This window comes from Carcharodon carcharias, chromosome 1 (assembly GCF_017639515.1).
Source record: "Carcharodon carcharias isolate sCarCar2 chromosome 1, sCarCar2.pri, whole genome shotgun sequence".
NCBI lineage: Eukaryota > Metazoa > Chordata > Chondrichthyes > Lamniformes > Lamnidae > Carcharodon > Carcharodon carcharias.
This window is the reverse complement of record NC_054467.1, coordinates 6,776,696-6,799,590: the sequence shown is the minus strand read 5'-3', so window position 1 is coordinate 6,799,590 and position 22,895 is coordinate 6,776,696. Positions and strand designations below refer to the sequence as shown.

Below are 22,895 nucleotides of genomic sequence, written 5' to 3'. Positions count from 1 at the left end.
ATGCCAGCATAAGCCAGTGAGATCAACAGTCTGTATCTGTTGTGCATTATACTTGGGCCAATGCTATTCATCTGTGCCAGCTGTATAAGGGATTGCTGCTCATGCATCGGCCTCTACAGCTACAGCTGATGATGTTCAATGCAGAGGTGGCATACACCTTGGGCGCTGTCCATCATCTCCCAAGAATCAGAGAATTGCAATGGTGTGGAAGGAGGCCATTCGGCCCATCATGTCTGCACCGGCTCTCTGAGCATTTTAACTTAGTGCCAATCTCCTGCCTTTTTCCCCATAACCCTGCCCATTGATTCTGTTTAAATAATCATCCAATGCCCTCTTGAATGTCTTAATTGAACCTGCCTCCACCACACTTCCAGGCAGTGCATTCCAACCCCCAACTACACATTGTGTGAAAATTTTTTTCTCCCCTCACATTTGCTTCATTTGGAAACCACTTTAAAACTGTGCCCTCTGGTTCTCGATCCGTTTATGAGCAGGAACAGTTTCTCCCTATGTGCACTCTCTCCAATGTGTTCCCATCCTTCCTATGGTGCAGCACCCAGAACCCTCTACACAATACTCCAGCTGAGGTCTAACCAGTGTCTTATATAAGTTCAGCATAACCTCCCTGCTCTTGTCCTCTATGCCCTTATTAATGAAGCCTAGAATACTGTATGCTTTAGTAACAGCTCTCTACCTGTCCTGCCACCTTTAGTGAGGAGGATGGATATCATCTCTGTTGTTAATCTGATACAAAAGTTATGATACCAAGCCAGGTGGATAGGAGTTAAAGCACAAATCAGCCATGATCCCATTGAAACAGGGTTGAAGGGGAGTCTCGATAATACAGAAAGAACCTCCCATGATTGACATCTCAAGCAACCAATCACAGGAGACGCTGAGCAATTGTGACGTCACCACGGAGCTGCAGGTGATATCCAATCACGGAATGCTTGGAAGGCGGGACATAAAAGAGAAAGGGGCAGGTTTAAGAGCGCAGCCCAACAGGAAGAGACCTGACCTTTAAACCCCGCCCCCTTCCCGAAACCGGGGTGGTGGCGGGGGGAGGGGGGGGAAGGCAAGAGCCTTAAGTAATTTGATTGACGTTCGAATCGACCAGACAGAAGGTGCGCCTGGCATGCCAGGACGTCCGGGGAGACGGCGCACCAATAGACAGCGAGTAGGGGCGGACCATTGCAACGAGCTCGAGCGCAGCCTCGGCGGTGCTGGCTGAAGAGCTGACGGTTGTGGCAGCCGCTCAATCGCTACGGTGCGAGCGGAGCAGCAGCAGCAGCAGCAGCAGCAGCGGCGGACGCGGCGGCGAAACCACGACGACTCCCCTTGCCCAGGCCTCCACAACGCCTTCCCCACACCCACCCCCCCCCCCTCCCCTCCCGCCCCCCGGCTCCAAGCACTTGGTCTGTCGCCGGCGAAAGGTCCATCAACGGTGTCCGGCTTCCAGTCGGAGAGCGAGGTGAAAGGCTGAAGTTAAACGTTTCTCCCTCCCTCTCACCTCGATCCCCCCCCCCCCCTCCCTCCTTCCTTCCCTCCCGTTGTCTTGCCGACCCGATCCGTACCTTGCAGCCCGGCCGTGCCTGCTTTCCGAATTCCCTCGAGACACGCAGCCGGCGAGAGAAGCGGGCCTCCGCTGCAGCTCGGCCACCCTCCCCTTTGTTGGGGGAGGGGGGGGTGGGGTGGGGGCTGGTGTTGGCGTAGAGGCGAAGGCGGCAGAAACAGCGATCAAAAGAACAACAAACTGTCAGCGGGGGCCTCGCGCCGAATCGGCGCGTCATGGGTAAGTGCCGCGCGCTTGCGTGCGCGTGAATATGAACGCGCGCCCCCCCCCCCCCCCCCCCCCGTACCCCCTGATGTTGCGGGGTGAGGGTGGCGGAGAAAAGGGGAGAGGGGACATCGCTGCGCATGCGAGAGCCCCGGTTTCGCACCATCCCCGCCAGGCATTGTCGCGCATGCGCTCTTGTCTCTCTCTCTCTCTCTCTCTTCTCTTCCCCCCACCCCCCCCCCCCCCGGGGTTGGGTTACCGCACATGCGTGGGACCCAGTTGCTGCTCCCCTTCCCTCCTTCCTGGCCGGAACACTACCGCGCATGCGTGTCTGCGCCGCCTTCTCCCGGGCGAGGCGGTGTCCGCGTGCTGCTGCAGGAAGCAATTCCGCATTGCAATTATTAACAGGCTTTGCAATAAGTGATCCACGCTGATTTACTGATGTATCCAACCACCTGCACCCCGGGTGCAAGCGGATGCAGTCACCTTTTAATCTGTGTTTTTTAAATCTTAATGTAGTGCGAGGATTGACTACCAAAGAACAAAATGTCAAGGGAGAAATGGTCCTCCCGTGTTACATCTGAATTTCAAGCAGGGCAGCAAAATGCAAGCATCACTTTGCTCTGCCTCCGTTCCCTCCCCTCTCTCTCTCTCTCTCCTTTCTCCCCCCCCCCGCCACCGCTGTACGCAGTTGTCCTTTTCTGGGCAACGTGAAGATCAATCCATTGCCAGGATGAATGAACTGCACTGTTGTGTTGACTTGTGGAGTATTGACAGCAGTTTTTACATCCTGGCTTTGTGTGGTCTTCTCTGAAGTCGGAAGTGTTGGCACTGGCTTTCAGCACCCTTTGCTGAAGGTGGGGAGACCAACCAAAGATTTGGTTCTGATTTTTTTTCTCTTGTAAGAAAGTACCTGGGTGTGTTTGTTAGATAATGGAGTTAAACATGGTTGAGATGCTTGATGCTCCCCTCTCAACTCACATTGAGTAGCTACTTTGGAGAGATTTTGGGGCTTGAAGTAGATGCTTGCAGTAGAATGGGAAGGGTGGGGCAAATCCAAAAGCCACAGAACCCCATAGAGTGACATTGGAAACTTAGAAATGAGAACATTTGCTTTTTTCCTATTGAGCTACATATCAGTGCACAAAGATGATTTTTGTTAATGAAGTTTTCAGTAACCCAGCTAACTATGAAGGTAAAAGCAAAAAACTGTGGATGCTGGAAATCCAAAGTAAAAATACCTGGAAAAACTCAGGTCTGACAGCATCTGCCCTCACACCTTCCTCTCCCTCCCAGAACCATAAGGGTTGTCCTCACCTATCACCCCACCAGCCTCCGCGTTCAAAAGATCATCCTCCGCCATTTCTGCCAACTCCAGCATGATGCCAGCGGCATTCCGCAGGGATTGTTCCCTCCAGGACATCCTGGTCAGAATTGACTGGGAGATGAGCCTAGCAGGAAAGACAGTGGAACAGCAATGGCAGGAGTTTCTGGGAGTAATTTGGGAGAAACAGCAAAAATTCATCCCTAGGAAGAAGCATTTTAAAGGGAGGACAAGGCAACCATGGCTGACAAGGGAAGTCAGGGACAGCATAAAAGCTAAAGAGAAAGCATAAAATGCGACAAAAAGCAGTGGGAATCCAGGGGATTGGGAAGCCAACAGAGTACAACTAAAAAAGAAATAAGCAGCAAGAACATTAAATGAGGGTAAAGTAGCCAGTAATATAAAAGATTGCAAGAGGTTTTTTTAGATATATAGAGAGTAAGAGAGAGGCAAAAGTGGACATTGGGCCGCTGGAAAGTGACGCTGGAGAAGTATTAGTGGGGAACAAAGAAATGGCGGAGGAGCTAAATAGGTACTTTGCGTCAGTCTTCACGGAAGACACGAGTAACATCCCCAAAGTTCAAGAGAGTCGGGGGGGGCAGAGGTGAGTATGGTGGCCATTACCAAGGAGAAGGTGCTAGGAAATCTGAAAGGTCTGAAGGTGGATAAATCACCTGGGCCAGATGGATTACACCCCAGAGTTCTGAAGGAGAAAGCTGAAGAAATAGTGGAGGCATTAGTGGTTATCTTTAAGGAATCACTGGAGTCAGGGAGGGTCCCAGAGGACTGGAAAATCGCTAATGTAACCCCCCCCAGTTTAAGAAGGGAGTGAGGCAAAAGATGGGAGATTACAGGCCGATTAGCCTGACCTCAGTCATTGGTAAGATTTTAGAGTCCATTATTAAGGATGAGATTTCAGAATACTTGGAAGTGCATGGTAAAATAGGGCAAAGTCAGCGTGGTTTCAACAAGGGGAGGTCATGCTTCGCATATCTGTTAGAATTCTTTGAGGAGGTAACGAGTAGGTTAGACAAAGGAGAGCCAATGGATATTATTTACTTGGACTTCCAGAAGGCCTTTGACAATGTGCCGCACAGGAGGCTGCTCAGTAAGATAAGAGCCCTTGGTGTTAGAGGCAAGGTACTAGCATGGATAGAAGATTAGCTGTCTGGCAAGAGGCAGAGAGTGGGGATAAGGGGGTCCTTTTTAGGATTTCAGCCGGTGACTAGTGGGGTTCCACAAGGGTCAATGTTCGGACCACAACTTTTCACTTTATACATGAATGATCTAGATGAAGGAACTGAGGGCATCCTGGCTAAGTTTGCAGATGATACAAAGATAGGTGAATGGACAGGTAGTATTGAGGAGCCGGGGAGGCTGCAGAAGGATTTGGACAGGTTAGGAGAATGGGCAAAGAAGTGGCAGATGGAATACAACGTGGGGAAGTGTGAGGTTATGCACTTTGGGAGGAAGAATAGAGGCATAGACTATTTTCTAAGTGGGGAGAGAATTCAGAAATCTGGAGTGCAAAGGGACATTCTCTTAAGGTTAACTTGCAGGTTGAGTCAGTAGTTAGGAATGCAAATGCAATGTTGGCATTTATTTCAAGAGTACTAGAATATAAAAGCAGGGATGTGCTGCTGAGGCTTTATAAGGCTCTGGTCAGACCACATTTAGAATATTGTGAGCAATTTTGGGCCCTGTATCTCAGGATGTGCTGGCCCTGGAGAGGGTCCAGAGGAGGTTCACGAGAATGATCGCAGGAATGAAAGGCTTAACATATGAGGAACATTTGAGGACTCTGGGTCTATACTCGGAGTTTAGAAGGATGAGGGGGGGATCTGATTGAAACTTACAGAATACTGAAAGGCCTGGATAGAGTGGACATGGGGAAGATGTTTCCAGTCGTAGGAGAAACTAGGACCTGAGGGCGCAGCCTCAGAGTAAAGGGAAGACCTTTTAGAACAGAGATGAGAAACTTCTTTAGCCAGAGAATGGTGAATCTATGGAATTCATTGCCACAGAAGGCTGTGGAGGCCAAGTCATTGAGTGTATTTAAGACCGAGATAGATAGGTTCTTGATTGGTATGGGGATCAAAGATTATGGGGAGAAGGCGGGAGAATGGGGTTGAGAAACTTATCAGCCATGATTGAATGGTGGAGCAGACTCGATGGGCCGAATGGCCTAATTTCTGCTTCTATGTCTTATGGTCTTATATGAAAATATTTCCCAGTTCTACAATGTGAAGATTCTTAATTGTACTTTCAGATAGAATTCAAGACTTGAATCCCACACTTGTCAATTCTACATGTTATGTATTTGAAATTCTTTGTAAAATGTAACAATGCTATTTCCAGTACAATGCTGTTAGTTTTAGCCAGGTGTTTCTTTTCCTTTTCCAGATGAGTTAGGAAATGTAATAACTGGCCTGGATTTCATGGTCAGCATCAAAATGGTGCTGCTGCGTATAAATCTCTGTGGCATGGATTTTCTGACTCCTGACATAAGTTTGAATTTGCTGCCAAGTTTGGGGGGGTGGGGCTTCCAGGCATCCAACAGCAGAAGTGTTGTCATGCATGTTAAACAGCCAATCATATTTAAGTATTCTGATAGCCAACCAGGAAGTAAAATACACTTGATTTTTTTCCTCTAAGTTTTTTTAAAATTAGAATTTAAATAATTGATTGGCATATGTGCATGGGCTTCAGGTAAAATTTAAAATATAAACACAACCATGTTTGAACTTTTTTAGCATATTTGAGAAATTTATCATTTCAAGGGTTTTTACCATGGAATCTCTCTCTCTCTCTCTCTCTCTTTCCCCCCCCACCCCCTGCCCTGGGCAACAAACAGTTGATGAACACCCACCTGGAACATTTTTTTTTAAAGCCAAATCTGCTACAGTTCTGGACCAATGTCACTAAGAAAACCTGGCTAAATTCTGTACCTTATTATAGAGATGAAAAATAATTGCATCAGTATTTTCCATTAATCTAAGCTGTAGACTACCACCACACTTTTTAAGCATTAAAAGCCAAGTAAGCTCATGAGCTTCTTTAAATTCATTCATGGGACGTGAGCACCACTGGCATGCCCATAGAGATTCAATTACATTACCTCTGCTGAATCCCCCACTATCAGCATCCTGCAGTTATCATTGACCAGAAAATGGACTGGACTAGCTATATAAATACTATGGCTACAAGACCAGATCAAAGGCTAGGAATCACCACCTGGAAACTCCCCTCCAAGCTACTCACCATTCTGACTTGGAAATATATTGCCGTTCCTTCACAGGGACAAGATCACGAATTCACTCCCTAATAGCACTGTGGGTGTACCTACACGACATGTTCTGCAGCAGGAGGCAGCTCACTACCACCACCACCTCAAGGGCAATCATGGATGGGCAATAAATGCTGGCTTAGCCAGCGAAGCCTACATCCTATGAATGAATTTTTAAAAAAATTGCTGCCCATCTCTAATTGCCCTTGAAAGGGTGGTGATGTATCTGAGAGGACCATGAGTTGGGTCAAATTTCATCATGCTGCATGTAATTTAAATCAAGGGAAATGGTAAAAACATAAATTTACTGTGCATTTAGCCATGGTATTTCCTGCAATATAATAGTAGCTTTTTTAAAATATTCCTTTCTGCTGTACAGACACCCAATTGCATTGAACGGTTTTAAACACAAATGAAATTTTACCCTTTGTATGGTGAATTGTATGTTCCTAGTCGGGTGTTGCACTTCATGGAATTTAATCACATTTCTGCATTATTTAAAAATAAGGGGTTGCCCATTTGAGACAGATATGAGGAGAAATTTATTTGAGGAACTCTTCCTCAAAAGGTGGTGGAAGCAGAGTCTTTGAATATTTTTGAGACAGAGCTAGATAGTTTCTTGATTAACAAGGAGGTGAAAGCTTAATTGGGGCTAGGCAGGAATGTGGAGTGGAAGTTACAATCAGCTCAGCCACGATCTTATTGAATGGTGGAGCAGGCTTGAGGGGCCATAGACTGCTGCTGCTCCTAATTCTTATGTACATATGACATCAAAAGTGGTCTGCTGGACAGCTTAACAAATTGGGCAAGTGATAGTTCACTGCCCTGAGTGAATGGTGAATTTTTTCTCATTAAGAGGTTTGCTCGTGCTTCTCAAAATCTGCCTCCCACATACATATGGGTGTATAAAATGCAGTAAATAGACTAATTAGTTCTAATGTGAAACACAAGGGAATTTTTATAATCAGACCAGAGACCTGAATTATCTGTTGGTCTTTGTCTATTGGTTTTTATGGCCTTGGTGTTTTTTTAGTCCCTTATGCTGTCAAAGGTGTCTTGTGGATATACTGCAACAGACCAAGGTGGCACTGTTACATAATCATTGAACGATGCAAATTGCTATATTTCTCGTGATAATGCTACAATTTGTAATTTTTTTTTAGTAATATAAATTACCAAGAAACTGCTAACTGACAATCCCACATAGTTCACTGTAAAGGTGTTGGTGTGGCTGATAGAAATCTGGATCATCTGAAATACCAGATAATGAGAACAATTGTTGTTTTGCTCAGCCTACTTGTACAATTTTAAAAAGGGTTACTTTTTAAGTGTTCATTTATATCAAGGGGGGAACCAGAGATACAAAATTGATTTTTTTTTCTTTTAAAAATCACTTGTTGGGAGGAGTAAAGAAATTGGCTTTGTTATTTATTTGCCTTTTAATGACTGCTGTTGCAGTTTCTACATTGTTAGGATTCCAAAGAAAGAATATTGCAATTGTATGATGTCTTTTCCAATCGCAGGACGTCCCAAAACTGTTTATAGCCAATGAAGCACTTTTGAATTGTGGTCACTGTTGTAATGTAGAAAATGTGACAGCAATTTCTGCACAAGGTCCCACAAAAAATAATAGCCAGTTAATCTGTTTGTGATACTATAATAAAGTATTAGTATTGTTAAGAATCCTGTGTTTTAGGAAGGTATTGATTAATGGCAACGTTTGATAATTCATTAAGATTCAAACTAAAATTAAATGCGAGTACAGTTCAGACATCTTGTGAATCAGTAACAGCTCTTTTCCTCATTGTCCAATTCTCCAGCACCTTTACAATGTAACCTGAGGTCATGATATGATCCCTGTAGAAACCAATAACTTCTAAAAAGATATTTGAATTTCCAGTGACTGACTGGATCCAAGGACTACATAACAAGGTTTCAAATTATTAAGACTTTTACTGCAATAAACAATCTAAAACTGGAACAAAAATACCTGGAAAAACTCAGCAGGTCTGGCAGTATCTGTGAAGAGGAACACAGTTAACATTTCGAGTCCACGTGACTCTTCCAACAGAACTAAGGAAAAATAGAAAAGGGGTGAAATATAAGCTGGTTTAAGTTGGGGGGAGGCGGTGGGACAAGAAGAGCTGGATAGAGGGCCAGTGATAGGTGGAGATAGACAAAAGGACAAAGGTATTGAAGGTGGTGATATTAACTAAAGGAATGTGCTAATTAAGGGTCGAAAGCAGGATGAGCAAGGTACAGATAGCCCTGGTGGGGTGGGGTGAAGGAATTAATAAAGGCTAGAAGGTAGAATGGATGGAAATCTAAAACTGGTGTTGCCTAAATACCCTGCAGTAGGCAACTTACTCTAAATTACAGAAACAATTCCCCATTTAACTTCTAAATAACCAAAAATCCCATTCTGAGTTTACTTTTTTTTCCTTAAGTGGACATTTCATTCCCAAGAACCATTTCAAAGCTATTCTCAACTCCCGATGGCTTGCTTCCTTTTTCCTTTCCCAGCCAGATAACTTCTAATCCCCAAACTGACATTCACAGTGAGGGTTACCCTGAAGATTCCTTCCTCTAGCCAAAGCTAGGTGAATCTTCCAGCCCTGTTTAATCCTTACAAATTAATCCGAGCACGAGCTTCCACCTATATACTGCGTGAAGAACAATAGAAACTAGCTGTCTCTATCTTTCCTCCCCCTCTCGTATGTTCTTGCAGACTGACTATGTCTAAGGTTCAGGGATCTTTTTGGAAAACCTGCAACCCAATCCTACAAAGGCTTCCTATGGACTTCTCCCTTTCCAAAGTCTACCTCTATGGCAGCATGAATCACTTGGGCCTTGTATCCAGGGAGAAATGCTAATTAACTACCCTTTAGACACCCCCCCCCCCCCCCCCCCCACAAACTCCAATCTATCTTGAGGTAGCATAACGTATAACCATTTACAAAATCTGATGTTCCTAACACCTCCCTATGAGACTTGGAGACTAAGTCTACCCGGAGGCAGCACAGGTGCTCTTGCCGATGTCTATAGGTGTGCATATGTTACGCCTTTTCAGTAAAACAATCAAGCCACTAACATTGTTCTCGAGCAGAATTCAGAGCAGGTCACATGACCCCCTTCATTCATCCATTTTGCCCTACAGTCCCAAAACATAACACTCATTCCTGGAATGAGCTTGTATCCAATGGAGTTTAGAAGACTTAGAGGTGATCTTTGTGAAACATATGAGAGGGCTTAACAGTATACTAAAAAGATCTTTCCCCTTGTGGGAGAGACCAGAACTATGGGACACAATTTAAGAATAAGGGCTCTCCCATTTAAGACGGAGATGAGATTTTTTTTTGAGGGGCATGTCTGTGGAACACTCTTCCCTGGAGGCACAGAGGGGAGGTCATTGAATATTTTTAAGGCATAGGTAGATTGACTTTCTTGTTAGTCAAGACTCTTAAGGGTATTGGGGCATGGTGGGTAGGCAGGAACATGGAGTTGAGGCCACGATTGGATCAGCCATTATCTTATTGAATGGTAGAGCAGGCTTGAGGGGCAGAATGGCCTACTCTTAATTCCTATGACTGTAACAATCATATAAACTTTATTTATAATGCCAGTCATACACACACAATGGCTAGAGATCCCGGGCCCACCTGCCTGTTCTTGGACAGTCACCAGGCTATGTTCTCTTCAAGTGTCTTTTGTCTCTTCAGCAACCCACGCCTCTGCCTTTGGACACTATTCCCCAGCCAACCTCCTCTACCATTGTCCCACAATTGACTTCCTTTTGGTTACCTTCAATCCCACTCTGGGGTCTTCTGCCTCCTTGATCACTTCCCATCCAACTTCACACTGTTATTCTTTTTAGTCCTTATGCTAATTTGATAGCTCTTTCAAAGAATTGGCATATGCACAATGGGCTGAATGGCCTCCTGTGTTGTAATATGTTATGCTTTCCAGAATCTTTGATGGTTGCCTTTGCATTGAATCCATTCGTCACTTCAAAACCAGCATTGTCCCACACTTGACCCATGTATTCTCTCAATTTACTATGTTATATCTAATCTCCCCTCATTTTCCAGAGCCTTTGAACTTCCAAATTCTCCACAGCTCCCTTTTTTAAAATTCTCCAACCAGTTTCATTGACCTGGTAAAAATTACTAATGATATCTCTGTCACTTGTGGTGCATTATCCCTTCTTGTCCTTCTCAGCGACATTCATTGGGTCAATCACGTCATTGTCCTTGACGCCACTTCTGAGCAGTCGTGTGATTTTGCCCTTATTTTTCCCTGTGCAATGCCAGTGACGCTTTCTCTTCTCTGCAGCAAAATTCCCTCTGAACTTTCCCATGGATCCAGCCTTGATTCTCCCCTCTACCTAATCCACAAGCTGCCCCTCAATGGTATCACCTATATACACAGGTTCACTGTCCAGCTTAACTCCCTGACCCTTGATCCATTGATCTTTTTGACATTATCGTTGAGACAGAATCTACTCTTAATAAAATATTAAGCAAACTTGAACCCATTGTTTTCAGCCCTGCCAACAGCTGCACCTTCTTGCCAGTAACTCCTGGCTCAAACAGTAGCTGATTATTTCAAACCTTGGTGTCCTCTTCAAACTAGAACTGAGATTGTAACTTTCATAATTTTGACATCACTAAAACCATTTAATCTCAGTATCACAGAATCTTCTGCCTCCACCTTTACCTAACCCCTATGGTTACTGAAACGCTTATCCACCTTTTTTGTCACCGATTCGAATGTTTTCTCCAGTGCACCGCTTACTGGTTTCTTGAGCTGCACCCTTCATGAGTTGCAACTTGTACAAAAATTCTACCCAAGCTTCACATTCTGTCCTGTGTTAAATTCTCCTTGCTCACCACCTCTGCCTTTGCTGAACTACACTGGCCCCCTGTTCCCCAGCATATCAAATGTTTAAATGCTCGTTCTTTGCAAATTGTCTCATTCCAACCGAATTTTCCAACACTTTTCAGCTTTTTGCTGTCCATTCCCATGACCCTGGCTTTCATGCATTTCCCCCATCTGTTTGCTGAAGACTTCCTCAGAAATGGTGGAGCAATTTCAGTCCTGCTGTCTGGAATTCTTTTCCCAATCCCCTCTGCCACTCCATTTTTCTCCACTTTTTAAAAGAAAATCCTTCTGAAAAACAAACTTTCAACCAAGTCTTGTCACCACATAGAATTTCTGCTTGCAGTCTTGATGCTGACAGTATTGTCCAAAGGTATTTTACTAAGAAATTAAGTGCTATATAAATGAGTTGTTGTAATCTGATGGATATTATTGCACGAATTATGCCACCTGTTCATAGTTCATATTCTAATATAAGACTACCATATGAAAATCACACTGTAGACATGATTTGTTGATATGCCATTATCCTTAGACTCTTAAAAATGAATTTGATCAAAAATAATTGGTAATAATGTGGTTTTACTTCTACCTTAAACAAGTGGTGATGCAACTAATCAGCTTTCTTGCAAAGAGTATTTGAACAGCATTCAGAGATACTGATACAAACAAAAGGATGTGTCATGAAAAAGGCTGCGAAAGTAGTATTAAAGCTAACGCAAATGAGCTTCTGACTTTTTTAAGAAAACCTATCTTCAAATACTGTTCAAACTATGGTTCCATATGATTCATTCTTGAACAGGAAATGTCTTATGGAGCATTGCTGCCATATTGAAGACTGTCTATGGTAATCAGCATGTTCTTTTTAAGTAGTTACAAAATTTGATCAAAATCAACTCACTTTTTGTTTTGTCTATCAAGCCTTGATATACTATCTGAAATGATTTCTTGTTTTTTCTCATAGATAATCTAAATGATGCCCTACAAAAACTGAAGCTAACTGCTGCTGATGGTACATCAGATAATGTAGAGGGATGTCTTGACTGTTTACTCCAAGCCCTGGCTCAAAACAGTGAGTGGATTAAGGGGTGTACTATTTATGCTAAATACTGTAGCTGAATGATTTAAAGAAATATTGCACGTTCAAGCTGTTCAAAAGCTGGCTGTGCCATGGCTGGCAGCTGAGTATCTATGTCAATCATGATCTCAGTTATCTTGAGAGTGTCCAGATTTACAGATTTTCCTATTAATGTTGCCTTTAGCTCATTTTTTAAAAAATGATTTAGTGTTACTCTAATGCACGTTGTGATAAGTAAGTTCATGTCTGGTTATCTCTATGGCAAACTTCCACCTTGACTCTGATTCAGGTGGCATAGAAGTGAGTGTTTATTGGTTACTTCCCTGCAGGAAAAATCTAGGGCACTTGGCCAGGTTGCATTAGCAGAGACCCAAGACCAGTTCTTATGCCAGTCATCTTGAAGTATGGTTTGTAGCCTACAGAGAGAGTGCTTTTTGCCATCTGTTGTTCAGCCTTTGCTTTCTTTTCCTTGAATTTTTAATAAATTCTATGGAATAAAAATGGCCAGAGTATTCTTTTATTTTTGCATGGGATGCGAGTGTCACTAACGAGATCAACACCCCTAATTGCCCTTGAGAAGATGGCAGTGAGCCACTGTCTTGAAATGCTGCAGTCCATCTGATGTAGGTGCGCCTGTTAGGGAAGGTGCTCCAAGTTTTTGATCCAGTGACAGTGAAGGATTGGAGATGTAGTTCCAAGTCAGGATGGTGTCTGTTTGGCGAGGAACTTGCAGGTGGTTGTTTTTCCATGCACCTGCCTCCCTTGTCCTTCTAGGTGGTTGAGGTCACGGGTTTGGAAGGTGCTGTTAATGAAGGCTCGGCAAGTTGCTGCAGTGCATCTTGTAAATGGTACACATTGCTGTCACTGCGCTGGTGTCGAGCTTCTTGGGTGTTGTTGGAGCTGCAGTCATCCAGGCAAGTGGAAAGTATTCCATCACACTCCTGACTTGTACCTAGTAGATGGTGGACAGGCTTTTGGAGTCAGGAGGTGAGTTACTTACCACAGAGTGACCTGCTCTTGTAACCACAGTGTGACATGGCTGGTCCAGTTCAGTTTCTGGTCAGTAGAGACCCTGAGATTGTTGATGGTAGGGGATTCAGCGCATGTACTGTATTTTCAATTCCTCAAAGTTTAGTTTCTGATAGTAACCTTGAAGTTACTGACTTTTTAAAGTTGCTGTTTTCTTAAGTTATCAAACACTCTGGAATCAATTGTCTTAGCACCAAAACATTGTGGGCCCAAATTCATGTATCTGTATGCATATCTATTATCCTGCAGGCCCTTGAATGGGAAAGAGGTACAAATATGAAAATGTCTGGTAGGAAAATTGGTTCTTTAAAACCTATCCCACGCCAAGAAGGCTGGACCTTCATGGCTAAGCACTTGTTCACAATTCCCTCCATCCTCACAGCTGCTCCTCAGCCATGTAATTACCTGCGATAGGTGAGAAAAAAAAGGGGAAAATACTCAAGTTCCTCTGTAGACCCCCATTAGGATAGCTGGTATTCTGCCATCCCTTCCTTTCTATTTAATGTCAGATAGAGGCACTTGTTTCTTTCTTGCTCCCCACTCTGGATCAGAATTTCGGGGTATTCTATTTTAAGCTTTTGAACTTTAACTGTAATTTTTGAACATAATGAAAATGTGTTGCTTTGAATATTTTTAACATGCATCATTTATTTATATTACTTTGCCCATGTTCTCTGTGGTACTCACCTTCACTCAACTTCTTTCAATGTTGTCATTGTTTATATTTTGGCCTTGCCCTTGTCCACTGGTTCTCTGATCCATCTTTTGTGGTGCGACTCAGACCCTCAACTTCTTGAGTGACCTCTCGGAATGTAACTCTTCCTTCAATTGCTTTCAGCATCCCAAAACATGGTATATCGCAAGCCCCTTAACCTACCCATATGTGCCAACCACCAACCTTTGGTTCCTCCAAGCTGCATTCCCCCAAGTCATTTTGTGTCTGCAACCCTCGTTTCAATTTTTTTCAGTGTGTTCTATAGCAGGGGAAGAGCCCATACCAAAAAGCTGCTGCTGTTAGGGTCCAGGCAGTTACGGTTTAGAAAAGCCCCAGGTGCAGTTTGGACCTTGTGTGGTTTGCAGCTCAGAAGCCCTGGGAGCTGTTTGGTGTAGTCAGGACTTAGAAGAAGTCCTTGGAGGCAGAGAAAGTAGTGGAATGTCGTTGGTTCTGTGCTGGAGATACGGCTCTGGGAGGCTGGAGTTTGGAGAAACCCAGGGGCAGTGCAAGTTTAGTGGAGCTAGCAGCCTGTGAAAGAATTGCAAATGAGCCAGTTATTAGAAGCGGGAGTGTAGCTTTGTGAATCCTGTGGAACGCAGTCTCAGGAGAGGAGATTTTATTTTTTATTCATCCATTGGGCATCGCTGGCTAGGTCAGCATTTATTGCCAATTCCTTGAGATGGTGGTGATGAGCTGTCATCTTGAACCGCTGCAGTCCCTGTGTTGTAGGTACACCCACAGTGCTGTTAGGGAGAGAGTTCCAGGATTTGTTGTTGAGGTAGTCCGAATCAGAATGGCTTTTGATGCAGTTGAGAGGCTAGATCTTTGAAAGGAAGGAGTTGAAATCCCTCGAGGGAGACAATTTTTTAACAAGATTTTGTGACTGGTCACTGACGCCTAGTTGGGTTGTTGAGAAATCTATAGGACCTGTATTGGCTGCTTCTACCATTTAATGTACAATGTGCTGTGTTCGACCACAGTTTGCCTGTTCATTCATATTTACTTCGTTAATTCTGAATGTTAGAGTAGGAGGTACTTTTCTAACTTTTTGTAAAGTTTATCTTTTTTGTTTAAAACCATGGAATATTGTGGTTTTGTTCTCCTAGTGATTAACTAGGATTTCAAACTTTGTCTACCATAAACAAAAAGTTACTGGCCCCTAATTGGATTGTAACAAATATATGCAGCAGGTAATATTTTCCTGGAGTCGGGTAGCTCCAGATCAGCTGTATGAAATTGTAGACCCATTTTACTTTGGGTGCTGCTGCTATGGAATGCCTGAATTTCCCATCACTGATGTCACTGTGCTTGCTTGGAAGTAAGGAGATCCTCCCAAATCCTTCTGTTTTGTTTCTTTCCATATGACTTCACAAACAGTACAGAATAATAAAGGTCTTGGGAAATGTTCAACTCCTGAGGGTTCCTCATCCGATACAGGAGTTCAAACCTTGACCTAGATTAACAAAAGCTGAACTTCAAAGTTCATCTTGGCAGTAACAGGTGTGAACATCTTAAGAGGGTTTTGTTGTTCATGTATAATGCTGCATACAAAACATTAATTTTGGAAAATTATTTTTCTGCCAGTTTTAAGAATTTGGGGGAATAATCTGATATGGAGAATACCTATGGATTGTTATCTTAAAGCATACTTAAAACAGTCAAATTAATTTCCCCAAAGTAACAAGAAATTACTGAAATGATGTAACAAATGGCCATCTTAGTTTCATTCTAGGTGAATAAATTCAGATTTCCCTACTGTAGTATCGATTAGATGATTACACGAGTAGAATCATGGAGGTGAAACTCGAGATTGTCTTCCACGTGTTGATCACTCTGAAGAATTATCAGTCTAAAATTTCCCGTTTACTGGTTTGACCCTGTGGTCCCTTGCCCTGTTGTCAATTTGAAGTAATTTGCCAGATTTGTCTTTTCCATATGGTTTACTGTCCTGTACACCTCTACAATCACATATCAGATGCCTCCTTTCAATGCAGAAACATTGCTCCAGCTCTTACTCATTCAAAGACTAAGACTCTAAGACTAGGAATCCTTAGTGCTCTTCTTTACACTGCTTCTAAAGCTCAAGGCTCAGTTTGACTATAGCCAAAAATTGAATACAAGTCAGAGGAGCTTTTGCAGTAGTTCATTCTTTTTAATTTTGCTGCACTGCATTTATTGGGCCACTAAGACCCCTAGATTTGGCAATTTCATCATTAGCTGTTTCAACTCTATATGTAATGTGCATTGGCAATTTTTCCTTCCTGTATGCAAGATTTTGTTTGAGCTGTATTACACTTCAGCTGCTATTGCTCTGAGCACTTGCATATGTCACCCAACTTGGAGGAAAAGATCGTTTGGAAAATCTTCTTTCTTTTACTCTTCCTGTTTCAGGCTGTTATATTTTCTACATCTCACCAGTTCAAATTGCACCCTTGAAGTATTGGAGTATTGAAAGAATTTCTTGCTGTTCAGTTTGGTGCCTGCTGCTGGGTTCTTTTTACATCTCTCCTTTATTGATTAGTGTTTTAAGATGTTTCTGCTTCCTATAATCATTCCAGTAACTCCAACCCCTGCCTTTTCTAGCTGGACTTTGAAGTTTTTTTTCCTCTACCTTGATTTGTTAATCCATTTGGCTCTTTTAAACCAAACTTGCTGCTTTTAATCTATCCTGCATGTGCAACATTATACTAACTTCTGTACTATATATTGTCTTCCTTGTAAAATTTAAAGGTACTCTATTTTATGATTGTGAAGTAAATTTCTAGCCTCATCAGGCAGATAATGTATGGTATAAAGTGAGCTTAACTGCAGACTTGCTGATGAACTCCAAAACTGCTGATGAATTGCAAACTGATGTATTTCTGATCTTATTTCCAAATTTGTTGAGACTTGCAAATCGGGCTTTGCAACACCACAAGAAACAAGTTGACTGCTGCAATTTCAAATATTGATTTCAAGTTGTACAATGCGCCTTGATTTTAAAAGTACAAAATTAGCATTTTTGAAACAGGTTCAATAACCTGTCATAAGATTTCAGTTCTGGAGAAATGAAAAGGATGATGATTGTGGATGGTGTCGTACAGCATACCAGAGGCTTGTACATAGGGTAAATAGCATGATGTAGTAGAATGTGTTTCAAGGCCCGTGGCGTATGCCACTAACATTTGTCTCACTGCAACAGGAATATGTGGAGTGAAGGCCAAAAATTAGTGATATTGGGAAAATTAGATGGTCAAGAGCTTCTTTGAGACAAATGGATAGAGGCCTGGTTGCTGGCTGCTTGTCCATCAGGCTGCTTGTCCTACTGGCTGCAACTGATGATGTCCAGGGGGACACTTGTTTTTGACATAACCGAGGGAGGGTGAGTGGAAATACCTTTTCCAAACAATCCATTTTTCAACCTTTTTGAGTGACCATAAAAAAGACATTTTTGTTGATTTTAAATGCAAAATAGGCATTGATTGATTTAAGGAAATAACCCCCTGTTGTAACCTTGAGTTGAGAAAAATCTTTGGCATTGAGATAATAGTGCATCTTTGAACATTTGAGGGCTACAACATCAGCACTGCAATAGTGTTAGCTTAGCTTATGTGCTAGAAATCTGGAGTGGGGTTTGAATCCATAACCTTTTGGCTCAGCTGAATGTGCCACTAAGTCAAGTTAATAACAAGTGGTTGGAGAAACCGCACGAGCGCCGACAGCCAGAGTAGGAGCTGACTTCAGAATTTTTACTTCTCCTGTTTGGTGGTGTAATGAGTTGTGCTTACAAAAATAGTGACTACACTTCAAGAAGTAATTCATTGGCTGTGATGTGCTCTGGGGCACCAAGTCTCTCTTTTTTAACCATGCCTCCTGCCAACACAAGTTGGCCACAAAGATGGCCGCCAATACATTTCTACGCATGCATACTGGTCTATGCATATGCAGAAAACCAATAAATGCTGTACCCTATTGTATGGCTTTGATATATGGCCAGAGTGGGGAAGCAGGAACAAGAGATGGTGTTGATTTATTGCATTGCCTAGGTATTTGCATATTCTGTACCAGAGTAATTAAAGCTTTCAAATACTGAAGAAAAAGAAACCCTCAATGCAATTGCATATAGTTTGTGGTGGAAAATAGCCCTGCATTCTGTCTTTGCTTGCTTTTTATTTATCAGCCTCTTGTGATGCAGAAGAGGGCAGCTTGCTACTGCATTGCTGTAGGGAGTCCAATGAAAATTAGAATCCCAAAGGGAATTGTATGAACTTGTGAACCAAGGTTAGACAACTTAAGTTTGAATGGCTGCAAGTACAATAGGTCCCTTCACTGAAAAAGTGAAATCAGGAGTGTGGTGTACACAGACATCACCAGCAAATGGAACCTGTCTCGCAATAATGTCACATCGGTACAACTGTGCATGCGTCATGTTGGCAGCAAACACAACCTTTTTTATATGATAGAATTGCATTGTGGTTAGATACTTAACATTTTTTTGTCAAATAAAGGAATGGTAGGGAGAATACAAGTTGCAGAATTTGGAGAAAGACAAATAACATGGGTGTGATTGGTAGCATAGTGGATTAGAGCATTGCTTTAACTAGTTTCCAATTCAGTTTAGATTATTGGGATGAAACTTTTGTCCCTTTTCATCGATAATGCTGTAAGTTAATTGGACACTGAACTACCCACCAATTTGTCCAGATTTGTTTGTTATTCTTGGACCAGAGGGATGCCTGATATGGGAAATAAAGCAGTTTTATTTTGTAGATTAGCAGTAAATGGGGATTTTTCTCTGCCATATCAATGCTGTATTTGACCAAGGAGCGTTCATTTTTTTTTTATTTTTTGTTCGTTCATGGGATGTGGGCATTGCTGGCTAGGCCTGCATTTATTACCCTAATCGCCCTTGTTCAGGAGTTGCATGTAGGCCAGACCAGTTAAAGGACATTGGTGGACCAGATGGGTTTTTACAACAATCAGCAGAGGCTTCGTGGTCATCAGACTTTTAATTCCAGATGGGTTTTTTTTTTAATTGAATTTAAATTTTGCCATCTGCCTTGGTGGGATTCAAACCGGGTCCCCAGAGCATTACCCTGGGCCTCTGGAATACTGCCTCCCTCAGCTTAAGTATAAAGTTTACCAAGGAGCAGAAAAAAGACACGTATGCTTTTTTTTTCCTTCCAAACCGAAGGATGCAGTTGATTTCTAATGTGCCAAGTGAACACATTTACTTGTCTGAAGGAAGCATCATGTAGCTCATAATCACTGGAAATGAACTACTAAGAATTCAAAAAAGCAAGGATATTGAATGGTCAGAAAGACGAGATGACGCTGCAAAAAGCTGCTTCACTGATGCAATCAACTCTTGTGCCTAGTGTATTGCTTAATTGCATGTTTGCAGTTTTAATAATTGGTGAAAGTTGAAATATAGGCATATTTTTAAAAAATACAAGTTGGAGAGTAGCTTTATTATGTAGTACTTTAAATTTAATTATGCTTGGCTGTGATTGCTGTACCATCTCTTAATAACCACAATGCAAAAGGCTTTCATTCTAGTAATTCAATTTTAAAGCAACAGCATCTTTTTAGTACAGTAATGAGTTTGTTAGCTCCCAACGACAAGCTACACTGAACATTGTACTGCATTACAGCAAATAACCTGGATGTAACAATTGAAATGCATCGCACAGCAATCAAAGTTGAATAACTGAAAGGTTAATATATTCTATTTTCACTTTTGTTGCCCCTCATGCTTGAAAATTGTGTAGCTTCAAGGTTGAAGCTCTTAGCTTTATCTGTGATCTTTCGAAGTCTCTGTGCACTAGTAGCTTTTTCTTAAGATAGTGCCTTCTGCATTTGCAATAATGAACAACTTTTTTTTAAAAAATGGAGCTAATTTTTCTAACAGCATTAGCCTGGCATTCTGTTGTATAGCAATTGCAGCACTCCCAAAAATTGCAGGGTAAACGGGCAACTTGTTGGTTCTAAAATCTCACTGAATGGTCAGACCTGTAGACTCCAGTTCTTATTAATGATTATAATCTTCATGTTTCCTACTGCATTTGCGTAATGGCTGAAAACAACTCAACAAATTGAAACAAAAAAAAAGCGCTGGAAAAACTCAGCAGGTCTGACAGCACATGTGGAGAGAAAGACGGAGTTAACGTTTCGAGTCCATTTCACTCTTCAGTGTTCTGAAGAAGTCGTACGGACTTGAAACATTAACTAAGTCTTTCTCTCCATAGATGCTGTCAGACCTGCTGAGTTTTTCCAGCGCTTTTTGTTTTTGTTTCAGATTTCCAGCATCTGCATATTTTGCCTTTATCAACAAATTGAAAGTCTCCCTTGAAGGCATATACTGGCAAGAATGCCACTGGCTATATCTGAATAGTTCTCTTGCAGAACAAGAAGGCCCAAGTTCAATTGCAAGTGTTAATTAGCTATTTCAGTTAGGTTGTGGTATAAATGCTACAGTTGAGGAAGGGAAATCTATCAGCATTGATGATTCTGAACCCCTTGTCACCAGAAATTTCACCTGCCTGCAGCCTTTGGCATTGGTGACCACACTATTCTCCTCCAGTTTCTATTGGCTTTTGGCTGACTGAGTTGAGCCTCCCCTCATTTGGGTCTATTATCTGTCCAGAGAATTTCTTTCAAAGACTTGTTCCCATGCCATTACCTTGAGCCCACCAAGGACCTATTCTGCAACCCCCATCCAATTTCTCAGCTTGATGTTACCCCTCAGCAGAACCTTCTAGACTCTGAGCACCTTGTTTTTAAAGTTCTTGTCCTTGTTTTCGAATGCCTTCATCACCTCATCCCTCCTTATTTCAGGTCTGTTACATCCCTTGAACTCTTTATTGCTTTCTATCATTGGAACCTGTGCCTAAACTATTGAAGCCCTACGTTATGGAGTTCCTTATCCCCATTACAACATTTGAAACCTCCCACTCTGACTATCTTTTTGGCCACGTGTTCTAATGTTGTCTCCTTTGGCCCAGTGTTAATCTTTTTTTGGTCTGATTTATGTCTTGACATTTTACTATGTAACTGTCACCTTTTGCGTCAGATTTGCTATGTCACCCCTTTGTGTGCCTCTTTGATTCAACTTCAAACTTTTTCCAATGTAAACCACCTTGCACCAAAATTACTGTTGGGCAAAATAATGTACTTTACTTTTGAACCATTTCGTATCTGTGATCTGAAATTTTTTTTCTGGTAGACTGCACTGTTGCTTCCTGCTGAGCATTTCTGGCCCAAATTTCGAAGCAGATTATCCTTCCTGTTATGGCACTTCAATTATACACGCCAGGGAATTGGTGTAAGATGTGATGCATGTAATAGAGCTTTGAATGAGCTGAAGTTTATGAAGTATGGAGGCTAACTAGGCAAACATTGGAATAGCAAGTCTGGAGGTGACAAAGACATGAAGTCTTGAGACTGATAGTAGGCAAGAGGAAGTCCCACTTGGCCTTCACCCTTGTCACTGATTTCCCAAATTTAACATTCGCATCCTAAAGTTTTGGCCCCTTCACTATATATATGCATGCTTGTTCTTTTACAATTAACTAAATCACCTGAATTCTGTTTGGGTTGCCTGGTTGATTTGAAATCTATATGGAAAATTGTGCTAGTGAGCTATTCAAAGCAGAAAAATTGCAAGTTCAATCTACAGTAAGAACTTCACTGGTTCATACCAACCAGGATGGCACAGAGCTCCTGTGACCCATCTTGGCACTGCTCCTAGACTGGATCACAATGTGTTGATACGTAACTAGAAAATGCTTAAGTAAACTTTGGTTGAGGACAGGATCAGGCTTGTCAAGGCTTCTTCGATACCAAACCCACAACCTCTGTCATCTACAAGACCAAGGGCAGCAGGTGCATGAGAACACCACCACTTCAAGCTCCCCTCCAAGTCTCTCAACTATCGTGATCAGGAAATATATTGCAGACATGGTGTCAGAATAAGGGGCAGGCTATTCAAAACTCATATGAGAAGGAATTTCTTCACTCGAGTGATGAATCTTTGGAATTCTCTACCCCTGAGGACTGCGGAAGCTCAATCATTGAGCATGTTCAAAACAGATTGATAGATTTCTGGATACTAATGATATCAACAGATGTGGGGATAATAAGGAAAAATGCTGTAAAGATAGATGATCAGCCGTGTTCTGTTTGAATGCCCAAGTAGGCTTAATAGGCTGAATGGCCTACCCCTGCTATTTCCTAACTTCCTTCATCATTGTGGAGTCAAAACCTTGTCATTCCTTACCTAACATCACTTTGGTAGTATCTACACTTCACTGGCTGCAGTGGTTCAAGAAGGCAGCTCACCACTACCTTCTCAGACAATTAGGGATGGGCAGCGAATGCTGACCTTGCCAGTGACGCACTAATTCCATGAATTAATAAATAAAAAGGCTCTTATGTATCCGAAGTTAAATAGTGTAATATTCAGTTTCTACGTTCACACAAGAAGAATGGTCACTTGAATAGTATACTAGGCAGTATGCTGGACCAGTACCTGGGTCTCGTGCCTGCAAGAGGCTGGGAGAAGAGGAAAAATTTGTAATGTCCATGGTGGCTAGCTTGCACTCATGATATTTTAGATTAAAGGGTGGCCTCATGGATTAGACTAAATTTTCACATGCATAGAAACCATCTACAGTTTTCCCAATTTTTTTTAGGAATACTTGTAATCTAGTCATTTAAGGAAATTGTTTTGAGTCAGATTTCCCTCATGCAGGATGCTGCTCTGAACTTCTGAGTAATTAAAAAATTGAGCTCTTGCAGTCGCTATACAGGTTGTATAAGATTTACATC

At 42.3% G+C, this 22,895-nt stretch overlaps 1 protein-coding gene and 1 non-coding gene across 3 annotated transcripts in view; both read left to right on the top strand.

Annotated features, from left to right (window-relative positions):
- The first annotated feature begins 1,459 nt into the window (after positions 1–1,459).
- Positions 1,460–22,895, top strand: part of rap1gds1 (RAP1, GTP-GDP dissociation stimulator 1) — an 84,057-nt gene continuing 62,621 nt past the window's right edge. Inside the window, exons 1-2 of one of the 2 annotated variants that reach the window (XM_041192506.1) lie at positions 1,460–1,792; positions 12,230–12,337. In XM_041192506.1, coding sequence (XP_041048440.1) covers positions 1,789–1,792; positions 12,230–12,337 — 112 coding nt within the window. In that variant the 5' untranslated portion in view covers positions 1,460–1,788. The remainder of the gene's footprint in view (positions 1,793–12,229; positions 12,338–22,895) is intronic. The other variant, XM_041192497.1, reaches the window with a different exon arrangement.
- LOC121285849 lies at positions 15,477–15,640 on the top strand. Its single transcript, XR_005944811.1, has one exon.